Source organism: Periplaneta americana, chromosome 2 (assembly GCF_040183065.1).
Source record: "Periplaneta americana isolate PAMFEO1 chromosome 2, P.americana_PAMFEO1_priV1, whole genome shotgun sequence".
NCBI lineage: Eukaryota > Metazoa > Arthropoda > Insecta > Blattodea > Blattidae > Periplaneta > Periplaneta americana.
The window spans coordinates 21,675,559-21,694,307 of record NC_091118.1 but is presented as its reverse complement, the minus strand read 5'-3'; the positions used below and the strand labels follow the sequence as shown (position 1 = coordinate 21,694,307).

The 18,749-nt window shown below is 30.7% G+C and overlaps 1 protein-coding gene across 1 annotated transcript in view; it reads right to left on the bottom strand.

Annotated features, from left to right (window-relative positions):
* The window catches only part of LOC138716078 (very long chain fatty acid elongase 4-like), a 53,414-nt gene that overhangs the window by 12,447 nt on the left and 22,218 nt on the right, over nucleotides 1-18,749 (bottom strand). Inside the window, exons 4-5 of the mRNA XM_069848954.1 lie at nucleotides 17,123-17,206; nucleotides 11,176-11,232 (exon numbers count right to left, since the gene is read on the bottom strand). Of these exons, the coding sequence (XP_069705055.1) occupies nucleotides 11,176-11,232; nucleotides 17,123-17,206 (141 nt within the window). The remainder of the gene's footprint in view (nucleotides 1-11,175; nucleotides 11,233-17,122; nucleotides 17,207-18,749) is intronic.

Sequence of the window (18,749 nt, the reverse complement as noted above, 5' to 3'; positions counted from 1 at the left end):
GTGACAGCGAGCCAATAGAGATACGAGTACCCACGTGTGTGACCTTATGACATCTTATGACATCAACATTCATTTACAGCATTACTCCTTTTCGTCTCAGCCGGCAGAGACTTTCTCGTGGTTGGAGCACACCGCCAGTTTGCGTCTGTGTGCATTGATGTCTACTGGGTGTTCAGTTCAAAGTGTGTCACGGCCCGCTGTATGCCGTCATGTGGCTAGCCGATGAGCCTAGAGAATTCAATCTTCCTACACTTCCGCAAAGGCGTATTACCTATGTAACAGATAAGTTGCCTAGCTAGTACGGCGTTCATTCTGAAGAGTACGTACCGATAGGCCTACGTACGGTAACGCCGGTAGTGGCAGGAATGTGAACTGTTTCGAAACACTTACTGAGGTGAGGTTTTTTTTTACTGTCGGGATATGGGGAGAGGGTTAAGACGTTTACTTACGTATTTGTTGACATTAACGTGGACGGTCAACATGGACACGGAGCATTTGATTTGTGTTGTGGAATGTTGCTGTACGCAACCGATGATAACAAATACCCTGCGTACGACTTGGCCGCGCAAAACACAGTTCGAAAGAGGTTATGGTAGCACACAGACCGTACAGGCCGCCATCTGTTGCTACGACGTTCAAGTTATACCGTACACGTTCTCAAGTTCAGATTGAACGCCTTGATTAATAGGCAACTTCTCTGACATAAAAGCTGAAACTCGCTTCAAATTGCTGACTCAACAACAGTGACGTCATGACACACTTTGAAATGAACACCCAGTAGTTGACAGCACACGCAAAAGTTGGTATGCTAGAGACTGTGCTCCAGAATGGATGTAACTAAAGTTGAACAGGTGTCATACGTGAAAATTACAGTTACTCGTGGCAGAAATCCTCCTCAAAATCGTTCTGAGCTTCGGGAAGCATTAGGCGTTGCATTATCATTGATGGAGGCCTTCAAACGTTGACGTATAGCAATGGTAGACCTCCCACCAGTGGACGTCCCCAGTCTGCGCACATAGTGGTGCAGTTGGGTGTTATCTAACAGTACTTAACAGATGCGTTGTACTGTGAAGTAGTTATCTTTGCATACCGGTATTTAAAAATAATTTTTATGAAAATTCACATGCATTAAAGGGGTCCGAAATTTCCTTCCTTTGGTTCTCAAGAAGAATTTAGTACAGTCGCTCTTGATGACTCATTTTGATTACTGTGACACTCTACACTGACCTTAACATGACACTGACAGACAGACTACAGCGTGTTCATAATGCATGTGTTCGATTTATTTGCAATGTCCGTAGTTCTGACCGTATCTCGCCTTCACTAAATATGCTGTCCTGGGTCCGTCTAAAAAGTGCGAAGAACTATTCACTCTTTCAGGTTTCTCTTTAATATTATTCAGAACTCTATCCCTAGCTATTTAGCTTCTCGTTTTCAACATTTGTTCTCATATCACGAAATAGATACTCGCTCACAACACCATATCACTCTCTCCATTCCTAAACATAGAACATCCTTCTACTCTTCATCTTTCACCGTCTCTGCAGCTAATTCTGGAACTCTCCACCACAACATGTCAGAGACTGTCGGACATTATCTAGTTTCAAAAATAAACTAAAATTACAGTTTTTCAATTCATATTCCTTTCAATTACAAGCCCTTTTTCCTGCGATAGTTTTGTAATATATATATATATTTTTTTTTTCTTCCTTTCCCCTTTTTTTGTTCTCTTGATCACCAAATGAATTTATTGTCATACCCGTTTTATTCTGGATTTTATTTAAGTTTTGTATTTTTCTTCTTTTTTATTATTTTATTACATTCCATTTTGTTATATTCTTCCTTATGTTTTTCCTATTAACTGTTTGTACTAACTGAGTTGCTTTATTCCAATCTTTAAATGTGCATTTTTCTTTCTTTCTTTCTTTCTTTCTTTCTTTCTTTCTTTCTTTCCTTCTTTCTTTCTTTCTTTCTTTCTTTCTTTCTTTCTTTCTTTCTTTCTATTAGGCCTGTGGTATTATTTTCATGTTGTTCAGTGTCGATTTTGTTATGCTATTGTTTTTTTTTTTGTAATATGTTAGTATTCTGTTCTTTAACTTTTTGTTAAATTTTCACTGCTTGTATACTTTGTGACCTGGTAAAGTGTATTGTCTTAACTTTTCCAGTATAAATAAATAAATAAATAAATAAATAAATAAATAAATAAATAAATAAATAAATAAATAAATAAATAAATAAATAAATAAATAAATAAATAAATAAATAAATAAATAAATAAATAAATAAATAAATAAATAAATAAATAAATAAATAAATAAATAAATAAATAAATAAATAAATAAATAAATAAATAAATAAATAAATAAATAAATAAATAAATAAATAAATAAATAAATAAATAAATAAATAAATAAATAAATAAATAAATAAATAAATAAATAAATAAATAAATAAATAAATAAATAAATAAATAAATAAATAAATAAATAAATAAATAAATAAATAAATAAATAAATAAATAAATAAATAAATAAATAAATAAATAAATAAATAAATAAATAAATAAATAAATAAATAAATAAATAAATAAATAAATAAATAAATAAATAAATAAATAAATAAATAAATAAATAAATAAATAAATAAATAAATAAATAAATAAATAAATAAATAAATAAATAAATAAATAAATAAATAAATAAATAAATAAATAAATAAATAAATAAATAAATAAATAAATAAATAAATAAATAAATAAATAAATAAATAAATAAATAAATAAATAAATAAATAAATAAATAAATAAATAAATAAATAAATAAATAAATAAATAAATAAATAAATAAATAAATAAATAAATAAATAAATAAATAAATAAATAAATAAATAAATAAATAAATAAATAAATAAATAAATAAATAAATAAATAAATAAATAAATAAATAAATAAATAAATAAATAAATAAATAAATAAATAAATAAATAAATAAATAAATAAATAAATAAATAAATAAATAAATAAATAAATAAATAAATAAATAAATAAATAAATAAATAAATAAATAAATAAATAAATAAATAAATAAATAAATAAATAAATAAATAAATAAATAAATAAATAAATAAATAAATAAATAAATAAATAAATAAATAAATAAATAAATAAATAAATAAATAAATAAATAAATAAATAAATAAATAAATAAATAAATAAATAAATAAATAAATAAATAAATAAATAAATAAATAAATAAATAAATAAATAAATAAATAAATAAATAAATAAATAAATAAATAAATAAATAAATAAATAAATAAATAAATAAATAAATAAATAAATAAATAAATAAATAAATAAATAAATAAATAAATAAATAAATAAATAAATAAATAAATAAATAAATAAATAAATAAATAAATAAATAAATAAATAAATAAATAAATAAATAAATAAATAAATAAATAAATAAATAAATAAATAAATAAATAAATAAATAAATAAATAAATAAATAAATAAATAAATAAATAAATAAATAAATAAATAAATAAATAAATAAATAAATAAATAAATAAATAAATAAATAAATAAATAAATAAATAAATAAATAAATAAATAAATAAATAAATAAATAAATAAATAAATAAATAAATAAATAAATAAATAAATAAATAAATAAATAAATAAATAAATAAATAAATAAATAAATAAATAAATAAATAAATAAATAAATAAATAAATAAATAAATAAATAAATAAATAAATAAATAAATAAATAAATAAATAAATAAATAAATAAATAAATAAATAAATAAATAAATAAATAAATAAATAAATAAATAAATAAATAAATAAATAAATAAATAAATAAATAAATAAATAAATAAATAAATAAATAAATAAATAAATAAATAAATAAATAAATAAATAAATAAATAAATAAATAAATAAATAAATAAATAAATAAATAAATAAATAAATAAATAAATAAATAAATAAATAAATAAATAAATAAATAAATAAATAAATAAATAAATAAATAAATAAATAAATAAATAAATAAATAAATAAATAAATAAATAAATAAATAAATAAATAAATAAATAAATAAATAAATAAATAAATAAATAAATAAATAAATAAATAAATAAATAAATAAATAAATAAATAAATAAATAAATAAATAAATAAATAAATAAATAAATAAATAAATAAATAAATAAATAAATAAATAAATAAATAAATAAATAAATAAATAAATAAATAAATAAATAAATAAATAAATAAATAAATAAATAAATAAATAAATAAATAAATAAATAAATAAATAAATAAATAAATAAATAAATAAATAAATAAATAAATAAATAAATAAATAAATAAATAAATAAATAAATAAATAAATAAATAAATAAATAAATAAATAAATAAATAAATAAATAAATAAATAAATAAATAAATAAATAAATAAATAAATAAATAAATAAATAAATAAATAAATAAATAAATAAATAAATAAATAAATAAATAAATAAATAAATAAATAAATAAATAAATAAATAAATAAATAAATAAATAAATAAATAAATAAATAAATAAATAAATAAATAAATAAATAAATAAATAAATAAATAAATAAATAAATAAATAAATAAATAAATAAATAAATAAATAAATAAATAAATAAATAAATAAATAAATAAATAAATAAATAAATAAATAAATAAATAAATAAATAAATAAATAAATAAATAAATAAATAAATAAATAAATAAATAAATAAATAAATAAATAAATAAATAAATAAATAAATAAATAAATAAATAAATAAATAAATAAATAAATAAATAAATAAATAAATAAATAAATAAATAAATAAATAAATAAATAAATAAATAAATAAATAAATAAATAAATAAATAAATAAATAAATAAATAAATAAATAAATAAATAAATAAATAAATAAATAAATAAATAAATAAATAAATAAATAAATAAATAAATAAATAAATAAATAAATAAATAAATAAATAAATAAATAAATAAATAAATAAATAAATAAATAAATAAATAAATAAATAAATAAATAAATAAATAAATAAATAAATAAATAAATAAATAAATAAATAAATAAATAAATAAATAAATAAATAAATAAATAAATAAATAAATAAATAAATAAATAAATAAATAAATAAATAAATAAATAAATAAATAAATAAATAAATAAATAAATAAATAAATAAATAAATAAATAAATAAATAAATAAATAAATAAATAAATAAATAAATAAATAAATAAATAAATAAATAAATAAATAAATAAATAAATAAATAAATAAATAAATAAATAAATAAATAAATAAATAAATAAATAAATAAATAAATAAATAAATAAATAAATAAATAAATAAATAAATAAATAAATAAATAAATAAATAAATAAATAAATAAATAAATAAATAAATAAATAAATAAATAAATAAATAAATAAATAAATAAATAAATAAATAAATAAATAAATAAATAAATAAATAAATAAATAAATAAATAAATAAATAAATAAATAAATAAATAAATAAATAAATAAATAAATAAATAAATAAATAAATAAATAAATAAATAAATAAATAAATAAATAAATAAATAAATAAATAAATAAATAAATAAATAAATAAATAAATAAATAAATAAATAAATAAATAAATAAATAAATAAATAAATAAATAAATAAATAAATAAATAAATAAATAAATAAATAAATAAATAAATAAATAAATAAATAAATAAATAAATAAATAAATAAATAAATAAATAAATAAATAAATAAATTAAATTTAATAAATTTAATAAATTTAATTTTAAAATAAAATTAAATTAAATTAAATTAAATTAAATTAAAAGAAATTAAATTAAATTAAAAGAAATTAAATTAAATTAAAAGAAATTAAATTAAATTAAATTAAAAGAAATTAAATTAAATTAAATTAAAAGAAATTAAATTAAATTAAATTAAATTAAATTAAATTAAATTAAATTAAAAGAAATTAAATTAAATTAAATTAAAAGAAATTAAATTAAATTAAATTAAATTAAAAGAAATTAAATTAAATTAAATTAAAATAAATTAAATTAAATTAAAATAAATTAAATTAAATTAAATTAAAATAAATTAAATTAAATTAAATTAAATTAAAATAAATTAAATTAAATTAAAATAAATTAAATTAAATTAAAATAAATTAAATTAAATTAAAATAAATTAAAATGAATAAAAAATAAATAATTAAATTAAATTAATGAATTAAATTAAATAAATCAATCAATTAAATACATTAACTTAATAAAATAAAATAAGTTAAGTTAAATAAATAAATTACTACTACTACTACTACTACTACTACTACTACTACTACTACTACTACTACTACTACTACTACTACTACTACTACTACTACTATTATTATCATTACCATTATTATTATTTCTGCATCGATAATGTTCCACATTTTACGAGAAGACGTGTAGATGCGCAAGGTTTGTGCAAAGTGGGTGCCACATCATCGATACGAGACATCTGGAGCGGTTCCAACATGAAGGAAACAACATTTTGAATCGAATTATTGCAATTGATGAAACCTGGGCACGAGCTTATGAACCTGAACTAAAGCGTCAGTCAAATGAATGGCGTCATCCTGGTTCACTACGAAGACACAAGTTTTTCGACAGAATATATCGTCCACAAAGGTCATGATCATTTTGGCGTATGACAGCCAAGGTGTTGTGGAGTGTCATCCTGTTCGTGAGGGCCAATACCACAGATCATTCCTGATGCTCCATCTGCGTCGTACAATTCAGAGGATAAGTGAAGCACTGCTCAGCAATGCCATAATCTCCATGACAACGCAACAGCCCACACTGCAGCTCCTGTCAGAAACCCTTTGCAGCGGTGGGAGTGGGAGATCTTGGAACACCCTCCCTACTCACCTGATCTCAGTCAATGCGACTTTGATCTCATTCCGCAATTGAAGAAGCCGCTGCGTGGGAAGCGACAGGGAGGGCATCTTAACAGCGTTTCGACTAGAGGTGGTACACATAGAGGAATCGCACACAGCCGATGGTATTCAACGCCTGCATCATCGTTGGCAGAGATGTGTGGAAGTCTTGGGGGATTATTTTAAAGATGTTAGCTGTGAGAGATGTACTTTGTTTCCTTTTATACATAATAAAACAATGATTTCTATTTACGCATCTTTCAATTTCCCTTGCTCATTGCCTCCTGTATCCGGACTCAGCACTGCGAAGCACTTTCTATCGTATATAATGAATTTCTATTCCTTCAGCTTTACTGGCCGACATAATATAATTCCCATTACTAATGAAATGACTCTCATATTTCACTATGCTGAATTGTTTTAAGGATGTTGCCATTGATTTTAATGCAAACAGACTTAAACTCAATACCAATAAAACACAATAGATACTATCTTCATTAACAGATACTTAAATGGGTGTAGTGTTATGAAAATGAAAATATATTCAACAGGTTGGATATTATGGATATCCACAGAGTAAATATGTTAAACTGGAATTATGTATAGTAAGAAAATGATATCTTTTTTATTATTTGCTATTTGCTGTAGGCTATGTTTATTATGTGTTATGTGAAAATGAAATAATCTTATTTATTTTATTCTCATGTTGGATGTTGCAAGCTACAACGAATTAGGATTTAGCACGAAAATGATATCATATATATTATTTGTTAAAAGGTTGGATATTATAAGTTATAATGATGTATGCTATGAAAATGAAATCATTCATTTTTATGGTCTTATACAATTTATTTTATGATATATGTGGTGTGTCTAAAAAGTTCGGTGAATGGTGTCATGTCTGAACGGCAACTTGGCGCATGTGCTTGCGCATGCGCATGGTTTTTCAGAGACTTGGGGAGAATCGATACACAGCATGCAATGCATGTGGCTGGCAGTGTAAACAGACTGCGACCAGTTGAACATAGTCAGTGTGAGAGGAAGTGTCACAGCGCAATGGAGCAACGTGTAAACATCAAGTTCTGCTACAAATTGGGGAAGACTGCAACGGAGACACATGGAATGTTGGTGCAGGTGTACGGGAGGGAAGCCGTGAGCAGAAAATGTGTTTACGAGTGGTTTTAATGCTTCCGTGAAGGGAAGGAAACAATTGAGGATGAGCCACGTTCAGGTCGGCCATCGACAAGCAGAACCCCAGAAATGATCGAGGAAGTGCGACAAATGCTGGCACAAGATCGGCGACTGACTCTAAGATTGATTGCGGAGGAATTGGACATTAACAAGGACACGGTGCACACCATCATCCGCGATGATTTGAGTAAGCGGAAGATCTGCTCCCGATTTGTGCCGCACAAGCTCACAGACGAGCAGAAAGCAAAACGGATTAAAACTTCTGGTGGTTTCATTTTCATGTGTGACCAGGATCCATTGCTTCTGAAAACTATCGTCACGGGAGATGAGACGTGGTGCTACCTGTTCGATCCGGAATCAAAACGGCAATCGATATCATGGTGTTCACCGACTTCCCCGCGACCAAAAAAAAAAAAAAAAAAAAAAAAACCGTCTGCAAAAATCCAAGGTGAAAACACTGTTGATCGCCTTCTTTGACAACTACGCCATCATCCACAAGGAATTTGTTCCTGCAGGTCACACAATTAATGCTGCATTTTACCAGTCCGTTTTGAACCGATTGCTACAGCGTATCCGGCGGGTTCGGCCAGAGTTGCAAAGGACTGGAAAATGGATGCTGCTCCATGACAATGTCCCTGCACACTGTGCGATCCGTCTGCGCCAATTCCTGGCTCAGAAGATGGTAACTGTTCTTGAACATCCTGCGTACTCCCCTGATCTGGACGCCTTCAAGCGGGGAAACTGGAAGAAGTCCGTAACTGGTAACTGTTCTTGAACAACCTCCGTACTCCCCTGATCTGGCTCCTGCGGACTTCTTCCAGTTTCCCCGCTTGAAGGCGTCCAGATCAGGGGAGTACGCAGGATGTTCAAGAACAGTTACCATCTTCTGAGCCAGGAATAGGCGCACACGGATCGCACAGTGTGCAGGGGCATTGTCATGGAGCAGCATCCATTTTCCAGTCCTTTGCAACTCTGGCCGAACCCGCCGGATACGCTGTAGCAATCGGTTCAAAACGGACTGGTAAAATGCAGCATTAAAGGTTTGACCTGCAGGAACAAATTCCTTGTGGATGATGCCGTTGTTGTCAAAGAAGGCGATCAACAGTGTTTACACATTGGATTTTTGCAGACGGTTTTTTTTTTTTTGGTCGCGGTGTAGTCGGTGAACACCATGACATTGATTGCCGTTTTGATTCCGGATCGAACTGGTAGCACCAGGTCTCATCTCCCGTGACGATGGTTTTCAGAAGCAATGGATCCTGGTCGCACATGGAAATGAAACCACCAGAAGTTTCAATCCGTTTTGCTTTCTGCTCGTCTGTGAGCTTGTGCGGCACAAATCGGGAGCAGATCTTCCGCTTACTCAAATCATCGCGGATGATGGTGTGCACCGTGTCCTTGTTAATGTCCAATTCCTCCGCAATCAATCTTAGAGTCAGTCGCCGATCTTGTGCCAGCATTTGTCGCACTTTCTCGATCATTTCTGGGGTTCTGCTTGTCGATGGCCGACCTGAACGTGGCTCATCCTCAATTGTTTCCTTCCCTTCACGGAAGCGTTTAAACCATTCGTAAACACATTTTCTGCTCACGGCTTCCCTCCCGTACACCTGCACCAACATTCCATGTGTCTCCGTTGCAGTCTTCCCCAATTTGTAGCAGAACTTGACGTTTACACGTTGCTCCATTGCGCTGTGACACTTCCTCTCACACTGACTATGTTCAACTGGTCGCAGTCTGTTTACACTGCCAGTCACATGCATTGCATGCTGTGTATCGATTCTCCCCAAGTCTCTGAAAAACCATGCGCATGCGCAAGCACATGCGCCAAGTTGCCGTTCAGATATGACACCATTCACCGAACGTTTTAGACACACCACGTATATTAATGTTATAATACTTTAATCATCCGTATAGTCACACACCTATTGTTACCGACCAACTATGATTTATTTTAATATTATGTGAAGAATGTAATTATAACTATATTCTGTCGGTAATTGGTATAGTAAAAACTGTCACATATTTTTAACACAAAATATCGATGTTTAATTATGATTTTATAATAAAATTTACCTGTCCTTACATCTAAATATAACTCACAAGATTTGTTCTAAAATCCTTACGCAGCTAAAAGCATGAAGTTTGGGAGGGGAGGATAGGAGAGGCCAGCAAGCTTGAAGGGACAAGTTCGAGCGTGCTGGATAGATCAGCTTCTTCAAAGCAGACTTCGGTTTTTGTCAGGCTCGACAAATTTTGTCTGAACACAGCGCTTGAAATTCACGACACTAATACGCATTGTTTTTAATTTATTTGGGTATACAAAGAATTTTTTTTTATAAATTTTCATCTGTTCCTAAGACAGTTTTGGTGTGTATCATTCATCATCTGTATAGTTACACATCTATAATGCAGGACGCTAGTTTCTGTACACGCAAAAGTGAGTTTTATTTTATTTTTTATTTTAGTTGGTTATTTAACGACGCTGTATCAACTACTAGGTTATTTAGCGTCGATGAGATTGTTGATAGCGAGATGATATTTGGCGAGATGAAGCCGAGGATTCGCCATAGATTGTCTTGCATTCACATTACGGTTGGGGAAAACCTCGGAAAAAACCCAACCAGATAATCAGCCCAAGCGGGGATCGAACCCGCGCCCGAACGCAACTTCAGACCGGCAGGCAAGCGCCTTCACCGACTGAGCCACGCCGGTGGCTCGCAAAAGTGAGTACTTCAAAGCTCACAATGGGCTACTTCGCAATTTCGCCTAAATGTTCTGGTAACAACTAGCAACATATTCGATTACGTAAATAAAGATGATGTTTATGATTTTAGTAAGAATAATGGGATGGTTTTAATTTTATTTATGATATTCATACACTTAGAAGATGAGCCTAAACTTAGACTTAAAACTTTAATTTTTCATAAATTAAAACTTGCATCGTTACGCATCATAATTATATTTTGAGTTGAAAAATAGCAAAACTTACCGTATCGGCGAGTTCAAAAACTTTCCCCATGAAGTACCACCAAGTAATGTCTGCTATCTATAAATGTAATACACAAAACAGGATTGCAAGGGTTATCGTGTAATAAGTAGAGATGAAACAATTCCTTCGTAAACACGATGCCAGGGTATATTGTACATGACGTCAGAGGGAAGGAGGTTAGAATTGTTTTCTGTACCGTCTGGTTACAGCAACAGTGCTGAACTGTGGTGCTACGTGTCCAGTGCCGTAGTAAGAGAGCTAGTCGATTTCTAACCTGTAGTGCAGTATTATCCTACACGCAATTAGTAGTGACAATGGAGTTAGATTAGTCAACTTTGCCACATCGAAAAATTTAATTGTCAAAAGTACAACATTCCCCCATAAGGATATACATAAATATACTTGGACTTCTCCAGATGGATTGACACACAACCAAATAGATCACATCTTGATAGATAAACGGAGACATACTAGTATAGTAGATATTCGAACTTTCAGGGGTGCAGACTGTAATTCTGACCATTATTTGGTGATTGGAGAATTAAGAGAAAGATTATCAGTAGCCAAGCGAGTAGAGCAACAAGTTAATATTACTAAATTCAATATTTTGAAATTAAAGGACGAGGAAGCTAAGCAAAATTATCAGGTCGAAATTTCGAATAGGTTTGCCACTTTAGAAAGTTCCGACGAAGTTGAGAAAGAATTAGATGTTAATAGCGTGTGGGAAAATATCAGAGATAGTATCAAAATTGCAGCTGAGCAGAGCATAGGTTATTATGAAACTAAGAAAAAGAAACCGTGGTTTGATGAAGATTGTTGCATGGTAGTAGAAAGAAGGAAACAGGCAAAATTGAAATTCTTACAGGATCCAGTTGAGGAGAAGAGAGATAATCATTTCAATGAAAGACGGGAAGCAAGTCGTACACTTAGGAATAAAAAGAGAGGTTACTTGAAGGAAAAACTGAATGAGGTAGAAACAAATAGTAAGAATAAAAACATTCGAGATTTATATAAGGGTATAAAGGAATTTAAGAACGGATATCAGCCAAGGGTAAACGTGATCAAGGATGAGAATGTTGACTTGCTTGCAGACTCTCCATCAATCCTAAACAGATGGAAAAACTATTTTGCGCAACTACTAAATGTACATAGGCCAAATAGAAATGATCGGGACGAAATTGAAATACAAACTGCTGAGCCATTTATACCCGAACCCACGCTTTCAGAAGTCGAAATTGTGATAGAAAATCTGAAAAAGTACAAGTCTCCAGGTATCGATCAAATTCCAGCAGAATTAATACAAGAGGGTGGAAGTGCATTATATAGCGAAATTTATAAACTTGTACTTGCTATCTGGGAAAAGGAAATTGTACCAGAACAATGGAAGGAGTCCATAATTGTACCTATTTTTAAAAAGGGGGACAAAACCAACTGTGGTAACTTTCGAGGAATATCACTTTTGTTGACGTCGTACAAAATTTTGTCCACTATTCTTTTGAGAAGATTAACTCCGTACGTAGATGAAATTATTGGGGATCATCAGTGCGGTTTTCGGCGTAATAGATCGACTATTGATCAGATTTTTTTGTATTCGACAGATATTGGAGAAAAAAATGGGAGTATAACAGTACAGTACATCAGTTATTCATAGATTTCAAAAAGGCATATGACTCGGTTAAGAGGGAAGTATTATATGATATTCTTATTGAATTTGGTATTCCCAAGAAACTAGTTCGATTAATTAAAATGTGTCTCAGTGAAACATACAGCAGAGTCCGTATAGGTCAGTTTCTATCTGATGCTTTTCCAATTCACTGCGGGCTAAAGCAGGGAGACGCACTATCACCTTTACTTTTTAACTTTGCTTTAGAATATGCCATTAGGAAAGTTCAGGATAACAGGCAGGGTTTGAAATTGAACGGGTTACATCAGCTTCTTGTCTATGCGGATGATGTGAATATGTTAGGAGAAAATACACAAACGATTAGGGAAAACACGGAAATTTTACTTGAAGCAAGTAAAGCGATCGGTTTGGAAGTAAATCCCGAAAAGACAAAGTATATGATTATGTCTCGTGACCAGAATATTGTACAAAATGGAAATATAAAAATTGGAGATTTATTCTTCGAAGAGGTGGAAAAATTCAAATATCTTGGAGCAATAGTCACAAATATAAATGACACTCGGGAGGAAATTAAACGCAGAATAAATATGGGAAATGCGTGTTATTATTCGGTTGAGAAGCTCTTATCATCCAGTCTGCTGTCCAAAAATCTGAAAGTTAGAATTTATAAACAGTTATATTACCGGTTCTTCTGTATGGTTGTGAAACTTGGACTCTCACTCTGATAGAGGAACATAGGTTCAGGGTGTTTGAGAATAAGGTGCTTAGGAAAATATTTGGGGCTAAGCGGGATGAAGTTACAGGAGAATGGAGAAAGTTACACAACACAGAACTGCACGCATTGTATTCTTCACCTGACATAATTAGGAACATTAAATCCAGACGTTTGAGATGGGCAGGGCATGTAGCACGTATGGGCGAATCCAGAAATGCATATAGAGTGTTAGTTGGGAGACCGGAGGGAAAAAGACCTTTAAGGAGGCCGAGACGTAGATGGGAGGATAATATTAAATGAATTTGAGGGAATTGGGGTATGATGATAGAGACTGGATTAATCTTGCACAGGATAGGGACCGCTGGCGGGCTTATGTGAGGGCGGCAATGAACCTTCGGGTTCCTCAAAAGCCATTTGTAAGTAAGTAAGTAAGTTCAGTGTTATTGTCATCACCAGGCTTGGAGACTTCGGACCCCATAGAGTAGTTCAGTGGGAAATCAGCATAACGGCGTACTGAGTATAGTGGTAAAGCGTACAGTGGGTGGGGGCACTGTAGAATGAATGCCAACAAATAGCCTACGTAATGAAAAATGTTCTGGATTTGAAGGTTGTGACGAGTAATTTTGTTTTCATACAAACTTATTTTCAAACTGTGTCTGAAATTATTACACGGCTAGAAAAGTCAGCGCAAGAGATGCCGGAAGCCCTCAAATTAATTGAGGAAATGACACAGAGAATTAATGAGACACCAAATACACCGGTTACTGAACGTGTAAAACAGAGTGGAAATCAATTTTATGTAAAAATAACGGATATAGAACATTGTGTAATATAAACAGCAAATTAATGGACATAGAGTCACCCAGAATAAAGGACTGTATCATAGAGACAGCAATGATGTTAGATTTTTTCGTTTTGCTCCTATCACGTCATGCGACGTAGAGCGCAGCTTTTCACAGTACAAACTGTGTTTGGTAGACAACCGGAAAAGATTTACGCTTGAGACACTGAAACTGTATCTTGTAGTACATTGCAATTCGGTACTGTAACTGCACTTTCTAAGGACGACCAATAGGATAAATGAAAAAAAAAATTGCTACATGCTTATTTCCACCATTAACACGGTGTATAATTAAACACAAATGCTTATAAAAGACAGGAGAATAAATGCTTTTCACATTCTTTTGACATTGTCATTGTGTAACGTATATTTACTTCCAGAATGTACATATGTGTTTGTTTCCCCATACTACCGTACTCTACTCTAAATAGCAGCGTTGTTACCTCAACACATCTCTACCTTTCACTACCTGCAGCGAGTCGTCAACCTATAGTACATGCACAGTAAACTTATTGTATCGGGTCCCAAGTCTCGAAGCCTAGTCATCACTTTATATATTACGTCATTGTAATATATGTAGGCTTTATTTGAATTGTACATTCCATAGAGGACTACCAAGAGTAGCAACTTTCCATTGGTTATATTTCACTACAAATATTCCCAACACTTATGTTCCACCGAAGTACTTCATATGTCTGAAACCTGCTCTTGTTTACATCTGACCGCTGTGCAGAGTTCAGAGGCACCTGTATGGTTGAAGCGTAGGTACCCTCGTGTTCATGGAAGGAATTGTTTCATCTCTTAGTAATAAGTACTACTACTACTACTACTACTACTACTACTACTACTACTACTAATGAAACATAGTAAATAGTATTATAATTTAACACGAGTAGAATAAACATGTTTAATTACTGTTAATTTATGTTGTTTCTCTAGTTACTGCTTATTTTATTAGTTACATACAGTTTACTTACAATCACACAGTGTTACTACTGATAAGAAATAAGCATGACATTCCACCGCTTCGCCGCTAATGCCCTACACAACTATACAGCCCTAGTGCACGTCACCATACAGTACTGCAGATACCTCAACTAGTCAGCTGTGTGCCCATACGAGCACGCTCCACTTCTGTCTTATTTTCCCTTTTCAATTGTACGCTTTTTTGTATGAAACAATTTTTCATTTGGTGATTGCGTACAAAGTTATACAAGATAAATGAGACACCTTGTATATTATATATATATATATATATATATATATATATATTTTTTTTTTTTTTTTTAATCGAAGCTGTCCATTATTTAACTTTTTTCGTGTAGACATTACCTCTTTATTTTTTTTCCTACTTACAATAATTTTAATTACCGTATTTACTGGAATCTAATGCTCACCTAAAATTTTAAAGGCTCGAAATAAAAGCAAATGTTTAGTGGCGAATGTAATGCGCAGTTAGAAAGCTGGTGCAAAATTTAATTTTACTTTACCCATCTATCTACCTTACTTGCCTTGATATACCACTGGCTGCAGCCACCTCAATAGCTTTACCGGTACTTCTAATTGTGTCACGTCCACACCTGTGGAGTAACGGTCAGCGCGTCTGGCCGCGAAACCAGGTGGCCCGGGTTCGAACCCCGGTCGGGGCAATTTATCTAGTTGAGGTTTTTTCCAGGGTTTTCCCCCAACCCAATCCGAGCAAATGCTAGGTAACTTTCGGTGCTGGACCCCGGACTCATTTCACCGGCTTTATCACCTTCATCTCATTCAGACGCTAAATAACCTAGATGTTGATACAGCGTCGTAAAATAACCCAATAAAATAAAATCTAATTGTGTCGGGAGATCATTTTTCCTCCTTTCTTGTACGAATTTCAAAACCTCTACCTCAAGACGCCTTCCTTTCTTTTCGTGGGCGGTGAAATTGTTCCTCGTCACTTCAGAGGTAAATATCACTATTCTGTGTTGGCGCTGTTGCTTTCTGCTACACCGAATTATCTTGCATCCTGCCTGTTTCCATGGTTTTCAGCATAAAGTATAATCATTGATTATAGTTCACGTTAACACTTTGTTTGTTAAAAATATAAAATTGTTTAGTCACACGTTAAAAAGTGTTAAAATTTAAAAAAAGGTATATACCTTGGACAGAACGGCCCGTTTCGACTTGATGTTACATCTTTATCAGTGTCTCCTGAACTACTGGTGATTTTGAATTCTGCGATGTGCATTTTTCGGCCGTTCTGTCCAAGGTATATATCTTTTTTAAAAATTGTAACACTTTTTAACGTGTGACTAAACAATTTTATGTTTTTAATAAGGTATAAATTTTCGTTTGAAGTTTGCTTCATACGACACCCTTCGCTTTCCATCTCCTGATCAAGTACAAATCACTTTGGATTTTTTTACCGGTATTAACAACAATTCTTGAAGAAATACGGAAGCGTGCGAAGTGTGGAACGTCGAGGAACGAAGAGCAACGGGTTAACCCGAACAGGGCCGAAGCACACGCAGAACCATAAGCGGAATTTTCGAATTGGCGTGCGAATCTAGTGCGCAACCCGATTTTGGAGACTAAATTCATCTGAAAAAGTACGTATTAGATTCAAGTGAATACGGTTTATCGCCTACCGTATAGTATTACTTATATTACTTAACTTGAACACCCCAAGCGCGAGCATTTACTTTTTTGGGTACGAGCTGTATATTAAAAATATGTATACGTACGTAATTTTTAATATCACTTTCAGTTTTGTAGGAAGAGTACTTACACTACGTAAGATATCTTCACTGACAACATTAGGTTTGCATAATCCATCGTAGACAGCATAGCTAATTCCACCTACGGCGAAATACTGAAAAAGAAATGAAGACGTTATTCGGTGTTACAGTTCTGAATATATTATGTACACACATAAAAAGTACCGGCTTAAAGATGTCTTCGTGGCGTCATGCAGTACAGCTGTACCGATTTTTTTTTACCATACAGGAGTCACGTGAGCATCAGCGCGCGATATGCATTTCGCCCGCTGTGTACTGTTATTTCAAGTTATCTTGAACTTCCTGAGCGGTGATAGAGGAGCAGAGGGAAGGAAGGGCGTAACGTGGGTGGAGCCAACTGAGTTGTTTGCGCATGCTCCGCATCATAATCTCTTGTCAAAAAACATAGAACTATTTCCTTCACTGCGTACCAGCAGTGTTAACATGGAGCAGCAACCACATGGTAGTAATTATGGTGAAATCACACCACCGCGGAAAAAAGTAACGCTGTTATCCACAGCGGAGAAAGAGAAATTATCGCAAATATAATATAAGTGTTGCAAGGAGGAAAAATTAAACAAATGTTTGCTGGAACCTCTTGATGAGGAATATGAGAGAGCGGCTAAATACTCTGGCAAAAGTATTAGTTCCGTGAAGAGAATTGAGAATAATATGGACTTACAACCGATTGAACCTCACACTACTCCGGGAAGGAATAGGTATGTAATGTTTAGAAATTTTTGCTATAATAGTTATGTACAATAGTGTGTGTACTGTGAGCGACATAATGAATTACTGTTGTAAGTTACTTTGTTATACTTCTGCAAAACATACTATTTCATTCCAGAATTAGGACTTGTGTGGAGTTGAAGTGGACGACTTTGATCAACTGTCATTCGGGATACAATCGAAGAATTTCTATCTTGTTCAGAAAGTGGTACCTAGGTTTAAGAAGATAATTCCGAATGGATGATGCCATTGACGAAATAATAATTAATTTTGGATCAAGCGATGAAGACGATGACGATGATGGCAGCAATGATAGGATATGGACTGTGTATAATTGTAAATTAATGTAAATTCAAGTAATAAGCCTGTAAAATATTGTTATAGGAATATGTACATATCAGCCGTAGGTGTAAGTCATGCAGGCCTAGATAATGTATAGAAATAGCTGTAGTAACTCCGTCATTGCCGGTCCCCAGCTCGGATGAGAAAGGAGGAATGTACACACGATTATATTTAAATACTTACTCATTACAGGTTAATTAAAACCTGCTACGAAGCTATGTTCTCCTGTCAAAACCAGAGTGTCGTGAGATGATGTCTGTATTGAACCAAGTTCTTCTACAATACAGAGCCGTAAAGTGAAAGAACCAACGTTTTCTGAAAAGAGTCACGTTACCCGAGGGACGGGCATCCTTGACTTGCCGTTACGTTGATAAGTACATGCCGTACCGAGCAGTTCGAAAGACAGACTAAGGGGATGTAAGGTTCAAGATAACTTGCAGTAACAGTACAGTCGTGCTCGCGCGTCTGTACTCTTTCCCCTCTTTTGCTGTAAGAGGGGTGGCAGGGATAAATAAGAACACTGATAATTCGAAATATACGATTGCATGCTTTACAGTGTCTAATGAA